The sequence below is a fragment of the Rhinopithecus roxellana genome, chromosome 13 (genome assembly GCF_007565055.1).
Source record: "Rhinopithecus roxellana isolate Shanxi Qingling chromosome 13, ASM756505v1, whole genome shotgun sequence".
Taxonomy (NCBI): Eukaryota; Metazoa; Chordata; class Mammalia; order Primates; family Cercopithecidae; genus Rhinopithecus; species Rhinopithecus roxellana.
In genome coordinates, this window is record NC_044561.1 from 71,056,894 (window position 1) to 71,075,213 (window position 18,320).

The window sequence follows — 18,320 nt, forward strand, 5'->3', positions numbered from 1 at the left end:
GCACACACATACACATTTTTGCGTTAACAGCAGTTGCCGGCCACTTCTGTCCTCAGTCCCAATGTGCAAAGACAGAGCTCAAGTCATTCACGGAAGTGTCCGGGGCGGGGAGCCAGGCTTGAAGCCTGAGGCTGAACTGGAGGTGGGAGCCGGTCTCAGCTGGAGCACACAGTCCCAAAGACCATACCAAGCATGGCGAGACCACCAAACTCTGCAAACTCATAGAAATAAAGCACACAGTATTGGGGACACAGGCTTAAATACAAAATATATTTAGATATGCACAGCTTTCGCTGAGGACACACAAGCCTTCCTTGGGTTGCAGGCCCGCACCCTCCCAGTGGGATTCAGCCCTTGCAGAGCTTGCCCTCACGCATACCACACACGATCAGGTATAAAATAATTCTATAAATATGTTCTGATGCAAAATACATGTCCATAAATATATATTTGTGCAAGTTGCTCCCATCCACTGAAGGGCTTCATTGCTCTGGGGACAGGAGTTCACAGCTGACTTTAAACCACAGGTTAACTAGAAGGTTGCAGGTCAAATAGAAGTTTCCATGTGATTGCATCACCCAGGGGCACCGTTCTGTCATCAAGAAATGCTGAGTGCCTGCCGTGGCCGGGTGGGCATGGGCGGCGGTCAGATGCTGCTCTGGAGCTGGCTCTCTGTGGCACTGCCAGGGGCCGAGGACTGGCTGGGCAGACAAACTTCCAGGCCATCTGAAGACTCCGACAGGGGCTTGTATAAACAGCAGGCTGTGGCAAAGAAGAGGACGCCCAGCACCTGGGGAGAGAGGAGCCCACTGGACCTTGTTGGAAGCCCTGCCAGAGTCTCTGGACGCTGGTGGGCCTGTCCCAGTCCTGTCCCTGCCCTAGCCTGCAGCACCCTCACCAGGCCACGGAAACCCATCCTGCTCTGAGGGTATCTTTCCCCCATAACCGGTTTGTAGCATCGACACCAACATTGTTAAAGAGGGAAGGAAACGTACCCTTTGACTAAAAACAGGGGCACAGGACTGGGGCATTTGTTACGGGATGAATGGTGCCAGACACCTGTGAATGGGACCTTTTTTGGAAATAGGGCCTTTGCAGATGTAATTAAGGATTTGAGATGAGGTCATCCTGGATCTAAGGTGGGTCCTAAATCCAATGACTGGTGTCCTCACGAGAGAAAGGAGAGGAAGATGAGGCAGGGAGAGAGAAAGGCCACATGCAGCTGCAGACAGAGCCAGAGCGCGGAAGGAGCCAGCCCTGCCCCCACCTTGATTCTGACTTCTGGGGTCAGACCTGTGAGTGAGTCTGGTTCTGCTATTAGGCCACCCCATTTGTGGTCCTTTGTCGTGGCAGCCACAGGAACCTCACACAGAGCCAGTCGCTGGTTGCTGGTCGCCACCACAGCCCGGATTCAAGCCCGGGTGCCGCCATCATGGGCAGTTCTTAACCTTCAGGGTCTTGGTTTGTCAACAACGAGGGGCCGCACTGACTTTGCAGGGCGAGAGGACGACGTGGCAGGAATCCCACGTGGGCCCCAAAGGTGGTACGGTCCAAGCGCGGATGCTGCCGCAGTGCCACGCAGAGTCATGTGCCCCACTACGGTTTCCACGCTGGGCCTGGGCCAGAAACAGCCACTGTGCCTCCTGGAGCGTCAGCCTGGCTGATGGCCCTGAGCCTGCATTCAGGGAGTGAGGCTGCTCTGACTCGGTGTGGGACAAAGTGGAACACGAGGATGTTCATAAGGAGCCACTGTGCTCCCCCCGTGAGAATTAATACGGAAGCATGTGCTGCCGAGGCCAACGCTGACCCCTGGACACGGCTCTTGATGGCTGTGCTGAGCCCGGGGGATGGTTACGTGTGGAGGGCTCTCGGCTGGCTGCTCCAGGATAAGGGATGCATCCAATAGAGACACACCCTGGGAACGTACAGCAGCCCCCTCATCGCAGACACTGAGACCCCTGTGGACATGTGAGTCAAGGGTGATACTCAGCCCAGCCAAGGAACCACACATTCTCATGAAGGAAGCGCCTCTGGCTTCCCGCTGGCAGAGCTGAATGGCAGCGTCAGTGGTCCGGTGCTTCGGGGCCATGGCTAGGTAAATAAGGGTGGCTGGAACACGGCACTGCCATACGGTGATGGGGGATGTGGTAACCACACCAGCTAAGTTATTAACAGGTGGTGGCGTGGACAGCCTGGACGTGATGGACAAAGATTATGTCTCATGAAGTCATTTGGTCAATTTCCTGATGCACACATGCCTTCGGGCCTCCCCAAACATCGCCAGTCCCTGATAGTCATCCGTTATTTGATGCCAAAGTGAAAGGCGTATCACACAGGGCTTGGGCCTTAGGATCCAGTGTCCCCAAAGCTCCCTGCAGAATAATTTCTGACCTTGCCTTCTTCCAAAGTTGGACAAAGGGAGAATGCGATCAAGATTTCAGAATGGCGCATGCTTTAAAAGTTATGAACTGTTTGCTTCTGGAATTTCCTATTTAATATATTCAGACTGTGGTTGACCTCAGGTAACTGAAACTGTGGAAAGTGAAACCTCAGATGAGGGGGAAACCGAGGTATATTTCTCTTTAAATTAACCCACTCTGCTTCTCTCCAGGGCCACGCAAGGCCCTGCTCAGACTCGCCTATTTTCTGTTAATCCCAGGGCAGGTGAACCAGCTGGGTTCCTTCCCTTTCTCTAACCTCCCTCCTGGAAAGCCTGAGGCCAGGGGTTCCTGCAGGATCAACTTTCCTGGGTCCGTCACCCAAGGAAGAGCGTGAAGATCCTCTGAACAGCTGGCCCTGGGACCGCATTTTATTTAGAAGGTTTTGTGCTTTATTCTCTAATGGGGGCAAATTCCAAACACAAATACTGCGCTTCCTCCCAGGTAGCATACGCCAGAAGTCACAACAGAAAGTTTGTTAGCTTGAAAAATAAGGGCCAGGCTAAGAGATCCAATGGAATTCAAGGTGCACTGAGCATGGAGAGGCTGCAGCCTGCCCGCTGGCCCCCTAGACCAAGGCCCGGAGTGGACCAGCTAATCGAGCCGCTCTAATGGGAGAAGCCGCTTATTTCTGCAAAGCTTTTGGTTAACGGGCACCCCAGGCACACACAAGACCACACTGTGGAGGGGCAGCCCCAGGAGGCGGGAAAGCGAGCAGCACCTGCGCCTGGGCTTTGCAGGAGCTGCTGGGGACCTGGATAGTGAACCCCAGGGGGAGGCCCTGCAGTCGGCCTGCCTCCCTCCACAACCGGCTCATGAGGAATGGCGGAAGGGCCCCTTCTAGAAACTGGCTGTGAGGACATCTGTGATGTACTGGGCTGTGGTCCAAGCTGCTGCAAGATGGAGTGTCTGGAGCCCCCAGCCACCCTCAGAGCAGACCCTCCGTCCCTCCCCTGGGCCTGCTCACCTTGAACAGGAGCCCCATGATGAGGATGTAGCGGCTCATGGCCGAGTTCTGGTACACCAAGCAGGAGCCCTGCTGGCCACACTGGTCCTGCCACAGCAGACAGGCCTTGTCGATCACCCAGCCGAAGGCGATGGGCCCCGGGATGCCCCCTGTGGAGAGAAGCCCACTCAGCAGCCACACTCCCGGTGGGCAGGGGGCAAGGCAGGGGGCGGGCAGCGAAGAGGCCTGGAATACTGGCCATTGGAGTTCTCAGCAGGTGCAAAGGGGCTTAAATGTTCCTTTCTTTGGAGATTCGGCACTGGGGCTGGGAGTTCCCCATGATCTCCCAGGGAAAAACTTTGGGCAAATAAATGACGATGGGCCCCTCTAGTGGACAGTTAGGGAATGGAACCCGTCCCAGGCAGGCACAGCCTCCTGCTGGGAAGCACATCCACTTGGTGGTTAGACACTTGCCCATGCCCTCGTGCAGTGAGCACACTGCACAACTGACCATGGCTTCCTCACACTGCACAGTACCTAGTATTCTAACTACAATCCACTGGATTCCCAGGGCAAAGGATCTCTGAGGGTCACGGACACATCTGCAATAGAAAACCGCAGCGTCAGCACCCACAGAAGTGGGGTTGCATGCCAAGTCACCCCCCAGGCCAGCGGCCTCCTGGCCCAGCCCCCAGCCACATCGTCACCTCCCCAAGCGGGAAGCCCCTCATCAGAGGTCAGAGACAGTGAGGTCTCTCCTGCCACCAGTGACAGGCCCGCTTAGCAGGGGCCTGGGTGTTTCCCGGAGCGCTCCCGTCTTAGGATCTGCAGAGCTCTGCCTCGGGGTGCTGCAAGGAAAGCGTTGGACAAGCGCACACCCGGCCCCGCTTACCGTAGAGTTGCCGTTAGTGCAGGAATGCTGCTGAGGAATGTAAAGAAAATTACAACGAATATGAAAACCAGAAGGAGGGGCTTTCTCTGACAAGTTGAAGTGCATTTCCCTGCAGTGGCATGGCCAGAACCAGAGGACAGGTTCTGAGGGACACAGCTACAGTCTCGGTACACCTGGGAAGCCCAACAATAGCGCCGATTACAAGGGGAAGGCACGGGGGCCCCTTCCCAGGGTCCAGGGGAGGAAGGGGCGGTAGGCAGCGGCCTCACTCACCTTCTGGCCATCCACATTCATCTCAGTGGCTGCAGGGCACCCTGCATGGCACAGCGAGAAGTACATGAGGCCGTCTGAGCCACACACAGGGCTGTAGTGCTCTGGCTGGCAGCCACAGGCAGTGTTGCAGGGTGCCGTTAGGTTCACGTGGCCTTCGGGCAGGAGGCTGCAGAAGGGGGACAAGCGGGTGGTGGGGCCCAGGCCAGAGCCATGCTGGAGCCCGGCAGGCACAGGGTCAGCCTTGGGGCTCGAACCTGTGCAGCCTGCATTTTGGGTCTGCAAACTTGCCAAGCTTGCACCACCCCCAGCACGCTGGGCACTCACGCTAGGCACTGCCTTCTGGTGATAGAATGGTTTTTCCTTCTCATGCAAGGAAGGTACATCCGTGCCCCCCCAGCGCCGTCTGCCTGATGCACAGCCCCTTTCCCTAGTTCATTTGTTTTTGGACAGGCAACACATTCACACGGATCAAATGCAAACATTAAGAGCAAGCGAGCGTCAGGTACACGAAGGCAGGCTCGCGGCCCCGGCCCCACCCCAGTCCTCGGTTCTCCAGCCACAGGCTGGCCATGTGTTTGCAGGGGTCATCTGCATGTACACGCCCCTCGGTGGTCACAAACATCTGCACTTCTCCCTTGAATCAGGGCACACCGTGCCCATTGTCCAACTCCTTCCTTTCTCCCACTTCACGGTGTGTCTTGGCAGTGGCCCAGGATGAGCTTCCTCCATTCCTTTGTGGGCGGGGCCTCTGTCATGAGGACAGCATAGTAACCCCGCCCACCCTGATGACTCTTAGGTTGTTTCTGATAATGCCACAATGGCCGCTTTGTGCTTCTCGGTCTTGCACAGCGTCTGTAGGTGCACTCCCGGGGCCCGCAGGGCAGGGCTGAGGTGCAGGCTACCTGCATGTATTTTGGATATTCCCTAATTGCCACCTGACCAGCAGGTCCCCCTCCCACTTCCAGCACATGGCAACGCTGGGAGCACATCCCGGGACACTATGTCACCGACAGGGACCAGCCTCGAGAGCCCCAAACACTAGGGCTGCTCTTCCATTTGACAGAGCAGAGGGCTGAGATCCAGAGAGGCATATGACTGCCCAGGGGCACAACCGGGACCTGAGTGCAGACGCTTCTGACAGCTGGCATGGTACCCTTTCACGTGGATGCTGCCAGGCGCCCTGCTGAACGAGTGTTGCCCTTGCTGCTGTCCTGCGACGTAGCCCTTTCCAAAAACCACCTCCCCCAAGTGCTGCACCCTTCCTCCTCCAACCAGGGACCACAGGTGCTCAGGGCCCCGACTCGAATCCAGGTGCCACCTGGCCCTCACCTCCCGCCGTAACTGGCTGTGACGCCCGCCATGGGCACACCGGGGCAGTGCAGGGAGAAGACGAGGATGCCCAGCAGGCTGACGACGGTGCAGAACAGGCAGAACTTGATGACCGCGGAGCCCCGGAGCCTGAGCTTGTTCACAAAGAAGCCACCCAGGAAGGTGCCACCACCGCCTGCTGGCACCACCAGGTACCCTGGGGAGAGGGAGGGACTCAGCCAGGGACTCAGGCAGGAGACCGTGGTGGGAGAGGGAGGCGCATCAGCCGGGTCCACTTTACAGGTGGGGAAACTGAGGCACAGAGGTATCAATTCCTGCCTGCATGGCAGCCCTCGACCCCACACCTGAGCGCTCAGCTGCTGATGGAGTCCTAGGAGAGACCTCTGTCCAGGGCCCGCAGCGAGGACGCCTCAGAGGCTGAAAGATGCAGGGCATGGGCAGGGCTGGGGGAGGAGGAGAGCCCAGAGTGCTCCAAGGTCCGCAGCCCATACCCCATACCCCAGTGGGAAGTCAATGACTCCTCCAGTGCCTGCCCAGGGCAGCCACAACCCCTCCTGCCCCAGAGGCCTCTGCCGGGTCCCCACAGGCTATGACAAGGACATTTGTCGAAGCCTGAGTGGCCCCATCAGTACAAAATTGGGATTAGCTGACCCAATAGAGGCCCGGAAAATTGGCCTCTTCCGGGCCAAGTGGGGAGGGGAAAGGACGGGAGGGGACAGGTTTGGGGGGACTGGTGGGGAGGCTCTCCAAGGGGCAGTACAGCTGACCTCTGGGGGTCTGCTGAGTATGGGGGTGTGGGCTTGTGAGGTCAGCCTGGATGGGCCTATGGGGAAGAGAGGGGAGCCCTCATCTGACACCCTCTTCCTATCTAGATGATAGGCCCTGGAAGGGCAGTGGAATGGTAGATTGGCCGCAGTGGCCCACGTGCCATGGCCCAGGGTACCTGTAAATGCTGGCAGGAGGAGGAGCTGAGGGGTCCCCACTTTCTGCAGACCTGCCCAGCCTGAGAAGGCCAGCCTGCCTCTGGCACCGAGAAACCCCAGCTGCACTGTCCCAGGAGGTCCTGAGGCACCAGCAACCTGGCTCACAGAACAACCAGGTCCAAACCCTTCCTGCACCAAGTCACAGAAGCCAAGGCTGGGTAGCGAGTGGATGGAGCCTACCCCGGACCCTTCCACCTAGAAAGCATGTCCCACAAAGAGGGTGGGACCTTCACTCCCTCAGGCCTGTGGACAGAGTCGCTCAGCCCCTGTGGCGCTCTCCACACCTGCTCTGGGTGGTAGGGAGGAGGGCGGCACTCGCTGCCATGTATACCCTGTCTGGGTCTTCCTAGAAGATGCCCTCAAGGATTCTTCGCTTCTCTGAGAACTGACACAAAAGCAGAGGACCCCCAAGATCCAGAGTTTTCTCACCAAACAAGGTGGCAGCTTCCGAGGCACTCAGGCTGAACTGGGACTCCAAGAACTTGGGGCTAAACGTGGACATGCCAGTGATGAGTGTGGCCTCAGTGGCCCCAGCCAGGCACAGCAGGATGAACGTGGGGTTCTTCAGGAGGAGCCAGATGGAGCTGGGCAGAAGTGAGGGTATGGAGAAGAGACCGAGGGTCAGAGTGGGCCAGACCCAGGGTGCGAGGAGCCTGCTGTTCCTGAGGCTGTCACCTCCCCGCTGTGAGCACAAAGGGCCCCCATTCTGACAGGCAGTGGAGTGGGGTACAGGCAAGTGGGGGACACCCACATTTATTCCGGAGAAACCCAGAGGGTGTCAGGCTGAGCCTGCGGCCCACTTGTCTCGAAAGCTGCAGCCCCTGATTAGGGAAAAACCTTATCAGTGCCTTGGCCAGAGCTTCAGCTCAGGTGGGCAGACCCCCCAAGTGACCCAGGACCCGAAAAAGGGAACTGGCTGGGGGAGGCAGAGACCAAGTCCAGGACTGGAGAGGCCCCGGGATAGGGAACAGAGTCACCAGAGTCACCAAGAGATGCAGCCAGTCCTTAATCACCAGACCCCGGGAGAAGTGGGATTGGAATCCTCCATCCAAGGAGCCCCTGGGTGGACCTAGCTGGCTTGGTTTGCACTTGGGGGCCACTGAGTCCTCAACCGGGGCGATTCCTTGGTGCATGCACCTGGAGCCCTGGGGGGAACTGTGGGAACTCAGCCCTGTCTGACCCTGAGGGCTCAGCCTCAGCCTTTATGTCTGCCTGTTGCAATCCTGGCTGTGGGGTCTCAGGATGAGGACATGCGCCCCTGGAAGCTGGGAAGACCTCAAGTGAGGCCTTGCAGTTTCTAACCCAGGTGGTGGCTGACAACAGTGTGTTGGGGCTCCCCATCCCTGCACACGGGGCCCTGGTGGATGGATGGGGGTTCTCCCCGTTTTTGTTAGCATTGGAGGGCCGAGCAGGGCTAACTCCCAACTGCTGCTTAAGCACGCAAGATGCTGAGATGGAAAACGTGTCATGTGGCATAAACCAAGCGAAGCCCTCCTGGCCAGTGCAGTGAGCGAGGCAGACAGAGAAGAGGAACCACCTCTGCAGAGAGGCTCGGCTCTCTCTGGGGTACACAGGTCACCAGACTGGGCAAAGCTCACATCGTCATCCCAGCTCACAGCTACACCCTGTTCACAGCACGCTCCTGTGTGTGACCTTCTCCCCCACTGAGTGGGGGGCTCTTGGCCTCACGGTGTTTGAGACGCAGCTATTTCCTATCCCCAGAACTCGTGAGTAACACGGACCAGGGGCAGAGACTTTTCCTGAAGCCGTAGGTCATGGCACAATAGCCTCTCACATCAGCCCACAATAATGCAAATTTTCGCAATAAATGACGCACCCACCACATGGGAGGGGCACCAGGCACGTCGCACTGCTCACACCACAGTGTCGCTGACTTGAACCTCTGCGTCTGCAGCTTAGCGACGTCCTGTTAACCTGTGCTTTCCAGCCTCCCACCAGAGCAGTGCTGGCCTCACATCACCCCCAACGGCAGGAGGGCGGCTCTTTCCTCCCAGCCACAACTCTGAACGCCTGGAACATTCAAATGCTCTTGTTTGAGGACGTGGCCAAATGTAAATGGATTCTGAAGAATTAGGAACGGGCGACACAGCCCTGGTTAGCCTGAGCTCCTACACGTCCCCAGGTGCCTTGCAGAGCTGATGTTAGCACCAGAAACCCCACTCCAGCCTCACACTCTGCCTGCTTGGAGGTGTTCGGTGACTCGGACTGACCTCAGTAGCCATGAACACGGTTTTTTGTTCCCTTCCTTGATTAAAATGGGACAGCCCAATTCTTTCAAAATTATTTCCCGACCTGAGGATTCCAAAGCCTTTCCTCCTGGGTAACTTGGGTCCCACGTTTTGAAAAAGGCAAAGATGACTGAGGGCAAAGGAGACCCCAGCCCATACCTCCCCCCATACCTCCCCTCCAGCCAGTCCTGGTGTGTGGGGGACAGGGCTGGGGTAGACACCCTGGGGGGGGGTCCTGGTGTGTGGGGGGACAGAGCTGGGGTGGGCACCCGGGGAGTCCTGGCATATGGAAGTGAGAGCCGGGGTGGGCACCCTGGGGGGGTCCTGGTGTGTGGGGGGACAGAGCTGGGGTGGGCACCCGGGGGGTCCTGGCATATGGAAGTGAGAGCTGGGGTGGGCACCCTGGGGGGGTCCTGGTGTGTGGGGGGACAGAGCTGGGGTGGGCACCCGGAGGGTCCTGGCATATGGAAGTGAGAGCTGGGGTGGGCACCCGGGGGGGTCCTGGTGTGTGGGGGGACAGAGCTGGGGTGGGCACCCTGGGGGAGTCCCTTTCTGGGGCTTTTCCCAGACCTGCCCAGACTCCGGGGTGTGTGGCTGCATTAGGAGGCCATGACTCTCCGAAGTGCTATGCAAACTTCATTTCTTAATCATGGGTTGCTCGGCTGATATTATCACGTTGAATTTGCCCAGAGAATTAGTCATGACTTTAAATAAAAGAAACACGTCCCACAATTTCTTACCAGCAACTGGTTTAGGGAACTAACCCTGGACATAAGCCTCTTTGTCACCCGATGAACTAAAAAGAGCCCCAGGGTTCCCAGGTCCACATTGGGGCTCACAGCCACGCTGGGAACAGGGCGCCTGGCCCTCAGCTCTGAGCCGCTCTGCTGCCAGGTGGGGGAGAGAGGGTGAGCCGGTGCCTGCACGATGTTCCCAACTCCTGGTGAACGTGGCTCCGGGTCAGCTCGGCCCATGGGGTCACCCTCCTTAGCAGGCAGCTCCCAGCTCCTTTGGAGGTCTATCAGGGCCCTAATGAGCCTCCCCTTCCCATCTTCATCCAGCCCTGCTCCTCTCTGCTATGGACAGCTTGGGGCTTTCAGAGGGGCCACCTTTGGCCCTGATGCCTTCCTCCTGTCCTGGTTGAGGGCAGGCAGTGGGGACGCACCCACTGCCCACACCCTCCACCCACTATGGCCAGTGAGATGCAGCCATTTGTGAGCTCAGAGACCTGCTGCTAAAGGGGCACAAGAGTCTCCCTGTGCTACGGACTCAGAGGCTGAGGACTTAGGTGGTGACCACACTGAGGGCTACCTGTGCCCAGCCCTGGGGAGAGCCCCTGGGGAAGGCATGATCCCCAGGAGAGACCTGGAGGGCCTGGGCCCCTACGTTGTCCCTCTAGGACCCCACCAGCTCAGGACTCCGTGTTCACCCTAGCAGTGCAGTAAGACAGCAAAGCAAGGCTGGACCACACTCAGCAGAAAGAAGGGAAGGCAGCCAAGGCAGACGGCAAAGCAAGCAACCTTCCCAGAGGGTGAGCAGGACACACAGGGTGGAGGGGGGAGGTCCTCAGAAACTGAGGGAGGGAGACAGAGGGTAGCATCCCAGAGCCCAGGGAGGGGGGTATGGCACAACTGACACCTGATGAAAGGGAATTAGAGTGTGGGGGGGTCACAGTGAGGGAAGGGTCTCAAGTCAAATGCAGCTTCCGTGGGGACCCAGGGACACGCAGGCCATGGGGAGACTTGCTGGTGTGGAAGGGATTTGCTCCGTGGCCACTGGAAGCCAGGAGCAGCCCGCAGGAGCCTCCACACTGTGTGAGTGACAGGTCCCTGGGTGCAGGCCGAGGCCCTGGCCCCGCTTTGGGATTCACCCATGGCTCTGAAGCCCTGAAGCGGGGTCTGCGGCCCCTGGCCCTGGAGGCTCTAGCTGTTGCTCCTTAATCTCTTTGCCCAGGTCTCAGGGGTTGGTGGGCCACAATGGAGGTTTGGGGCTTCATCCCCATCATGATCCTGGAGGGGTCTCACCAACTCCCCAAGATGGGGGCCCTTAAAGGGTTTGAGGACACTAGGAACCTTCCTGCCCTCGGTCCTTACAGAGGCAGGTCTCTGATGGTTTTCCCGAAGTCCGGGTTGCTCGCCTCCTGGTGGCTGCTGTCCTGCAACTGGTGCATTTCCGCCGCTCTCATGACCGTGTAGCGCTGGGAGCCTGGAAGGGCACAGAGTCAGCTGGGGCTGGGGGCTCCTGGAGGTGGACTTCTCTGAGGGAGGCTCTGCCCCCACTCCTTTGCCCCTCCTCAGTCTGGAAACTTCATTGTCTGACATCCCTGCAGCCCCAGGGAGGTGGTGCTGGAACAGAAGCTGCATGAGAATGCTCCACAAGCCGGGCTGGAGGTGTGGGAGAGCTGGGGCCCCAAGTGGGGCTGGGGGAAGGAAGGGACGGAGGCCCTGCCCCGATTGGGACACAAGCCTGTTCTGTGGCTTAAGGGGGAGAAGCCGCTGGGGCAGAGGGGAGGCCACAGGACAGGACGGACACACAACCTGCCTTGTGCCACAGCCAGGAGGCATCTCTCCACCCAGATGGGAAGATGCAGACCAAAGACTGAGAATGAGGGTGTGCCGCGGACTTGATCGTGGCGGGGAAAAAACAGCAGAGGAAATGGGGTGCCCCCTTCACAAAGACTAAGGGACAATCCCCCGGATGTGAAGGCTGGGCTGGGGACGGGGAACCCACCTGGCAGCTGCCGAGGGTAACCAAGGATGGGAACGGCGGTGAAGAAGGCAGCAGCCCCGGAGCCCAGGAAGCCGACCCACCAGGCACCGACCCACAGCGGGCTCTCGGTAGTCAGCTCCGTCCTGTGGAAGAGGATGGGTCAGCGTGCAGCCCACCTGTGCCCTCCACGGCACACATACTGGGGGGGGGGGGGGCCTGGCCCCTCCTCCAGGCAGACCTCCAGGGTCTGTCTGCACACTGGTCAACACAGGCCCCGGCGCTGCTGGCCACAGGTCCTGTCCCTTCCTTGCAGACTAAAGCAAACACCACCTTGGCTTAGCTGTCTAAGACGGATGGCTCCGTGCCTTGGCCCACGCTCCAGGTCTGGAGATGCCACCTGTGGCCTGGTCCTGAGACCACGGTGGGTTTGGGCGCTAGGAGGGGCAGGCTCTCCAGGCAACAGTGGGCTGAGGCATCCCTCCCCATAGCAGAGGGTGACAGATGGGGTTCCCAGGGATGCCAGAGGGCTCAGCTGGAGTTTACCGAGAGCTCCCCACAAAGGGACTGTCATGCACGTGGCAATTTGCACATAAGTGCACTTTCAAATGAAAAGGTAAGTGGAAAAGAATCACGGGCTGAGGCGGCTGTGCGAGTAGAAGAAGCCCACCCAAGCTCTGGGCTTCCAGGGATGCGTCTTCACAGTGAGAGGGAGGTGGGAGGGCAAAAGGCCAGCAAAGGCCGGGAGCAGAGCCGCAGAGACAGGACACAGGGAGCGCCAAAACCTTGCAAGGCTGCAGCCAGGCGGCACCGGCTTGTTCTAGCAGGGAAGCGCTGACACCGCACAGGGCCAGACCCCGCTCTGCCTCCTCACTTTGTGCAAAGTGGGCCCAGATCCCAGAGCCAGATGGGGCAGAGAGACTGAGAAGCATCCAGACCCAGGACACGAGCCCCAAACCTACCTCCAGGCTCTGCCTAGAACGCACACGATTGACCCCACACGATCAACCCGAGGCCAGAGGGGCTTTTGTAAGAGGCCAGAGTGCTAGAGACCTCCAGGAGAGGCACCATCTGCAGAAAGAGTCCCAAGGTGCAGCGGTGCCCACAGCACGTCACAGTCGACCTCGGAAACTTCACAAGTGCAGGCTGGGCACAGGACGAACGGGGGACCCTGCGCCCACAGAGCCCTGACAGGTCAGCAAGGACATGCTCTCTCCTCTCCCTCCCCTTCTCCCTCTGTCTCTCTCTGTCACTGTCTGTCTTCTTTCTCCATATCTTTCTCTCTGCATCTCCACCTCTGTGTCTGTCTCTTGGTCTGTCTCTGTCTCTTCCTGTCTCTGTCTTTCCCTCTGCCTCTCCCTCCACCCCCACTTGCTTTCTCCTGCTTACATTTACAGAAACTAGTGTCACACACAAGATACAAAGAAAGGAAAAGAAACAAGAGAATCTCAGTTCCATTAGGGAACTAGTGGCCGGGGCTCGCTGGACTTTGCAAGCGCTTGGGCCTTGGGCACTGTCCATCTGCCTCGCCCCCTGCCCTGGGGCGGACTCCCAAGGCCCCCAAGATCCCCTGAGTCCAACAGAGCCAAGGCCAGCCTTGACTCCCTCCAGCCCGGGGGCCCCAGCACCGGCACCACGCCCGGCCAGACTCAGAGTGGGCCCTGCTGGCTCCGAACCCCCTTCCAGAGACACGTGGGTCTCTCCAGCGCAGGCAGTTTGGTGGGCTCCCGTGGGTGTGGCCCTGCAGCAGGCAGCAGGGTGCGTGGCCACTCACCGTCGGCCCACTTCCGTGTAGATGTTCAGCAGGGCACCTCCGATCAGGTAGCCAGCAGCGGGGCCCAGGATGGCTGCCGTGTAGAAGATGGCTGCAAGAGAGGCTGAGGCATCAGGGCCACTGTGCACCACCCTGGGGCTGCGGAGGGCCGTGTGGGCCTCCGTGCCTGAGAGAAGCCCTGCACCCACCGTTCTGCATCTCTGGCCCACTCCCCTCGTGGGCCTCAAGTTAGGCGAGTCCGTGCAGCCACCACTGGGCCTGACGTGGGTCAGCGTCAACTTTAAAAAGCCTCCTCAAAGCCAAGCGCACTGTCATCTTTCCCTTACAATAGAGCAAAGGTCCTCAAAGCCTGGTTTGGCAGGACGTCTAAGTAGCCACACAGACCGACCCTGGCCCCTCCGCCCAGCCACACTCATGCCCCCGTAGGCTGGGATTTGAAAGGGTCAGGGTGGTGGGACGACCCTCACTGGAGTGAAGTGATCAATGCCCGCCTTGGTTCTTGGGATGAGCAGAGCTCAAAGAGGACATGAGGAGGCCGAGGTCACTGCAGAGTCCGGCTGGGGCCAGCTGCTCCCCTTGACCATCCCTAAGATGCCCTACCCAGGAGAGGAAAGCCAGGCAGGGGACACCGAGAAGTGGGGTCGGGCGGGCCATGCACAGGCTCAAATTGGCCCCTGTTGGACAGGTCATGGGGCTTCCCTACGTCTCAACAAACAGGAGCCAGAAGCCAGTGAGGGGCCCAGGGCTGCCCCAGGGCAGTGAGCTCAGCTGCCTGGCATAGGGTTGTGACAGATCTTTACTCTCAGGCGGCTGTGAAGCAGCCATGAGCTGCTTCATGTTACTTTTCCCCTCAAAGTTCTGACTCTCCGGATTTGCTCGGTCTCTTCCACACCAGAGCAGACATGGTGCTCACGGGGAGGCATGGGTGTGGTCTCAGGGCTCTGTCCTTCCACCTCTGTGTGGCTGATGGCGCCAATATGGTGCTTTCAGGGAGACATGGGTGTGGCCTCCGGGCTCTGTCCCTCGTCACTTACCCCACATGAAACTCCTTCCCAGGCAAGTGCCAGGTTCCCAGCTGGAGCATGAGGTCTGCCACCACTGGACCTGGTGCCACCCAGCGCCTGGTGACTCTGTGCCCCATTCCAGCACACCCATCATGGGGGTAGCTCAAAGCCCTGCCTGCCTTGTCTCAAGCGTCTCCTGGCAAGGTGGGCTGGACACTATGCAGGGGTTGCACTGAGACTCCTGGACACAGCAGCCTGGAGCCCTGAGCAGGGTCCACACGAGAAAGCCGTAGTCCCTTATGTCAGCTTTGGGCCTCAGGCCTGACTCCCCTCCCCTACCACCTCTCGCAGCAGCCCCGGGGCCATGCAGACAAGGGGCACACGAAGGCAGGGGGCGGGGCTGGCTCCGCCGGTCACCCTCATTCCTGCAACACTACCCTCCACCCTCCCTGCCCCGTGCTTACCCCCCCAGCCCCACTCACCAATGTAGACGGGCGAGTAGCTGGACTTGACATTCTCATCCAGGTAGGTGACGCCCAGCGTGTAGAGGGGGGTGGCGCCCACGCCATGCAGGAACTGGCCCAGCATGAAGACCAGCTGGTAGCGGTGCAGGCCCGAGGTGCGGTCCGCACACGCTGCGCTGGGGTTGGCAGGGCACGTCCTGACGCCCGTGTCCGCCTCCACCTCGTAGCGGCCAGCTGTGAAGTGGGGCAGGGCGAACACCAGTGACCCCGTGCCCATGACCAGCACGCCCCAGCCCAGCCAGCGCGGCTTGTGCCCTGAGCCCCCGAAGTAGCTCACGAAGGTGAGGCAGAGGCAGGCGGCGATGTCGTAGGAGCTGGCGATGAGGCCGCTCTGGTAGCTGTGCAGGTCGTAGCGACGCTCCAGGGAGGTGATGACCGTGTTGATGAAACCGTTCACGGTCATCCCCTGCAGGAATGCGGCCGCGCACAGGAAGAACAGGATGCCCTTGGGTGTGTTGAGGACCTGCAGGCACGGGGGTGCGAAGGCCCACCAGCCGCACGCCACGCTCTGCCCGGCCGAGACGTACTGCACCTCGTGGGTTCCCTGGGCGCCACGCTTCTCGGCCCAGGGCTGGCAGAGGGGCTGTTTGCTGGTGTCCAGGGGACTATGGGCAGCGGAGCGCAGGGAGCCGGGGCTCAGGGGCGTGCCGTGGTCAAGCCCGTTTTCCATGGTTGAATTGGGGCTGGGAAAGGTGAGCGGCTTGTCCCCCAGCGGGTGCAGGGGCATCTCTGCGCCTCTGCCTGGTGACCTCGAGGCTTCAGCCACAGTGTGAGTGGCCTCCGTGGGAGTGGCCAAGTGGTATCCAAGGGGCTGGTGTGTCCTGTGAGAAGAACGTCTGGTTAGCAAGCTCGTGTCTCTCCACGGATATAGCACGACCAGGCGGGAACATTCCAGCACACCCATCACGGGGGTGGCTCAAAGCTCTGCCTGCCTTGTCTCAAGAGTCTCCCAAATCCAGGGTGGCGTCTGGCCAAACCCACACTCAGGCACTGTCTCCCAGCCGCAGTCCTGCTGCGGGAAGGGGGGGCTGTGCCCGGCCTGCTCACAGGGGCTCGGTTCCTGCCCTTTCTAGAACTGTTGGGAGAAGCAGCCGCTTCAGCAGTGTGGCGTCGGGCTGTGAAGAAGGCAGGGCCCACCGAGATGGGGCCACACAGTGGAGAGTGGAGCTGAGACGCAGAGGCCGAGTCAGACACTGGGGTCCCAGGTCACCCCGACCTGCACCCGCCCTGCCCCCACTCGCTGTGTCAGCCATGTCCCCTGCCGTTTGCAGCCGAGTGGCCCGGATGAATTCCACAGGGGGTCTCCACGTTGGTCCTGGAGCCTGACCTTGTTCATCCTTAAATTCATGCCCTGGCAGCTTTCTGTACCCTTTGGTGTGAGAAAGGAGCTCCTCTTGGTGCAGTTTGGGAGGTGCAGGAATGAGCTAGAAACGGCCTCCCGGGCCACGTGTGCCCCCAGCACTGGAGACGCCCCCGGCCGCCAAGTTCTGGCTGGTGCTGGGTCGGCCTTGGTCTGTGGCAGCTGGCATCGCTGCCTGTGGCTAACAGGAGCTGCAATCGGCAGCCATGTGAACCAGTTACCAGGAAAATGTGTCCACGCGCCACCTTCCTTCTGAACCCTGCACTGCCCCTGCCCCGTCGCCCTCACCAGCCCCGTTTCCCACCATCCCGAGCCTCCGCAGGGCGCCTGCTCACTCCCCACACCAATTCCCGGATAAACAGGTCCCCGCCACTGCCCAAGGCCTTCTGGGAAACCCAGGTGGCTGCAGCCTCGCTGCATCTTAAGGGGTTTCCCCACCAGAAATAAACCGGCTGCTGTGATACGGAACACCTGTGCTGCCCCCGGCCTGGGAGGGTCCTTCCTGGGGATGCTGTGATAAGGAACACCTGTGCTGCCCCCGCCCTAGGAGAGTCTTTCCTGCAGACCTCAAGGTGCTTGCCATCCAGGGCACCTCCTGTTATGGCTGAATTGTGACCCCCAAAAGAAGCTGTCTTGGAGCCCTAACCCCCAGTACCTCCGAATGTGACAGTTTTTGAAACTCAGGCCTTTAAAGAGGTGACTAAGGTTAAACAGAGACATTGGGTGGGCCCTGATCCAATGTGACCGGTGTCCATATTAGAAAGGGAATGCGAACACCCACGCAGGGAGGGAGAACGCCACGTGGATGTGAAGACCATTCCCCTGCCCGGGAGGGAGGCCGGGAGCAGCTCCTTTCCTCGCAGGCTCCGAGGGCAGGCCTTGCAGACACCATGATCCCTGATTTCCGGTCCTCAGCAGTAAGACAGGGCCTGTTTCTGTTGTCTAAGTCCACAGTCTGGTCTTTTGTCTTCACTGCGGAGCTGGGGTGGGGTGGGCAGTGGCGTGTCCATACTGGGCCACATTGTATCACATTCAACAGGGACCTGGCGCTTCCAGAAGCTTCTTCAGTCCATGAAACATCACACCCCAGGAGGCTCCAAAACACAAAGCGTAAGAAATGCTGCCCACTGACGTCAGGCTGAGGCTGGGGCCACCTCAGCCGTGCTCAGGGCTCTGCAGAGTTCGAAGCCCCAAGTATTCAGCCATGGGGTCTCCTTCCAGCCACAGCTGGCAATGCGCAGAGATGCATGGAGATGCAGGGACAGCGGGCAGTCCCATGGGGACCTAGGCTAGGCGATGTCCCAGGATCCTCCTGGCAGCTCCTTACAGAGTCTGTTTGCTGGGCCTGCGCTGGGACTGGGGTGGGTGGACCAGTGCCCCCCACGTTCCCCAGGCAGTCACGTTCACCTGGAACCTGACTGAGCGCGTGACCTTATGTGGAAAAAGCATCTTTGCAGATGTGATGAGTGATCTGAGAAGAGATCATCCTGGAACAGGGTGGACCCTAAACCTGGTGACAGGTGCATTTAGAGGAGAAGATGACACAGAGAAGGCCACCTGCAGAAGAGACAGAGACAGGCATGGTGCTCCCAGGACCACCTGGAGCCCCGGGAGCCATTGGGGCAGGAAGGACCCACCTCAGAGCCCCGGGGGGGCACAGCCCGTGTGGATTTTGGGTTCCTGGCCTCTGGAGCTGGGGAAATAAAATTCTATGTTTTCAGCCTCTTGGTGTGTGGTCATTTCTTGCAGCAGCCCCCACGGAGGCAAACAGGTGCCACATGTGCCCCCAAATCTGGGAGATGACAGAGACCTGGGGAGGGCCCAGAGAGATGACCCTGGGGT

At 59.5% G+C, this 18,320-nt stretch overlaps 1 protein-coding gene across 4 annotated transcripts in view; it reads right to left on the reverse strand.

The window, feature by feature from the left end:
* Window positions 1-251: 251 nt before the first annotated feature.
* The window catches only part of SLCO4A1 (solute carrier organic anion transporter family member 4A1), a 29,361-nt gene continuing 11,292 nt past the window's right edge, over window positions 252-18,320 (reverse strand). For 2 of the 4 annotated variants that reach the window (XM_030915097.1, XM_030915094.1), the window contains 11 exons: window positions 15,077-15,939; window positions 13,591-13,681; window positions 11,841-11,962; window positions 11,204-11,315; window positions 7,291-7,445; window positions 5,879-6,074; window positions 4,550-4,715; window positions 4,277-4,449; window positions 3,922-3,986; window positions 3,406-3,554; window positions 252-790 (listed from right to left, as the gene is read on the reverse strand). In XM_030915097.1, the coding sequence (XP_030770957.1) occupies window positions 647-790; window positions 3,406-3,554; window positions 3,922-3,986; window positions 4,277-4,449; window positions 4,550-4,715; window positions 5,879-6,074; window positions 7,291-7,445; window positions 11,204-11,315; window positions 11,841-11,962; window positions 13,591-13,681; window positions 15,077-15,939 (2,236 nt within the window). In that variant the 3' untranslated portion in view covers window positions 252-646. Of the gene's footprint in view, window positions 791-3,405; window positions 3,555-3,921; window positions 3,987-4,276; window positions 4,450-4,549; window positions 4,716-5,878; window positions 6,075-7,290; window positions 7,446-11,203; window positions 11,316-11,840; window positions 11,963-13,590; window positions 13,682-15,076; window positions 18,036-18,320 lie in introns of all 4 variants that reach the window. The other 2 variants (XM_030915096.1, XM_030915095.1) reach the window with 1 other exon arrangement.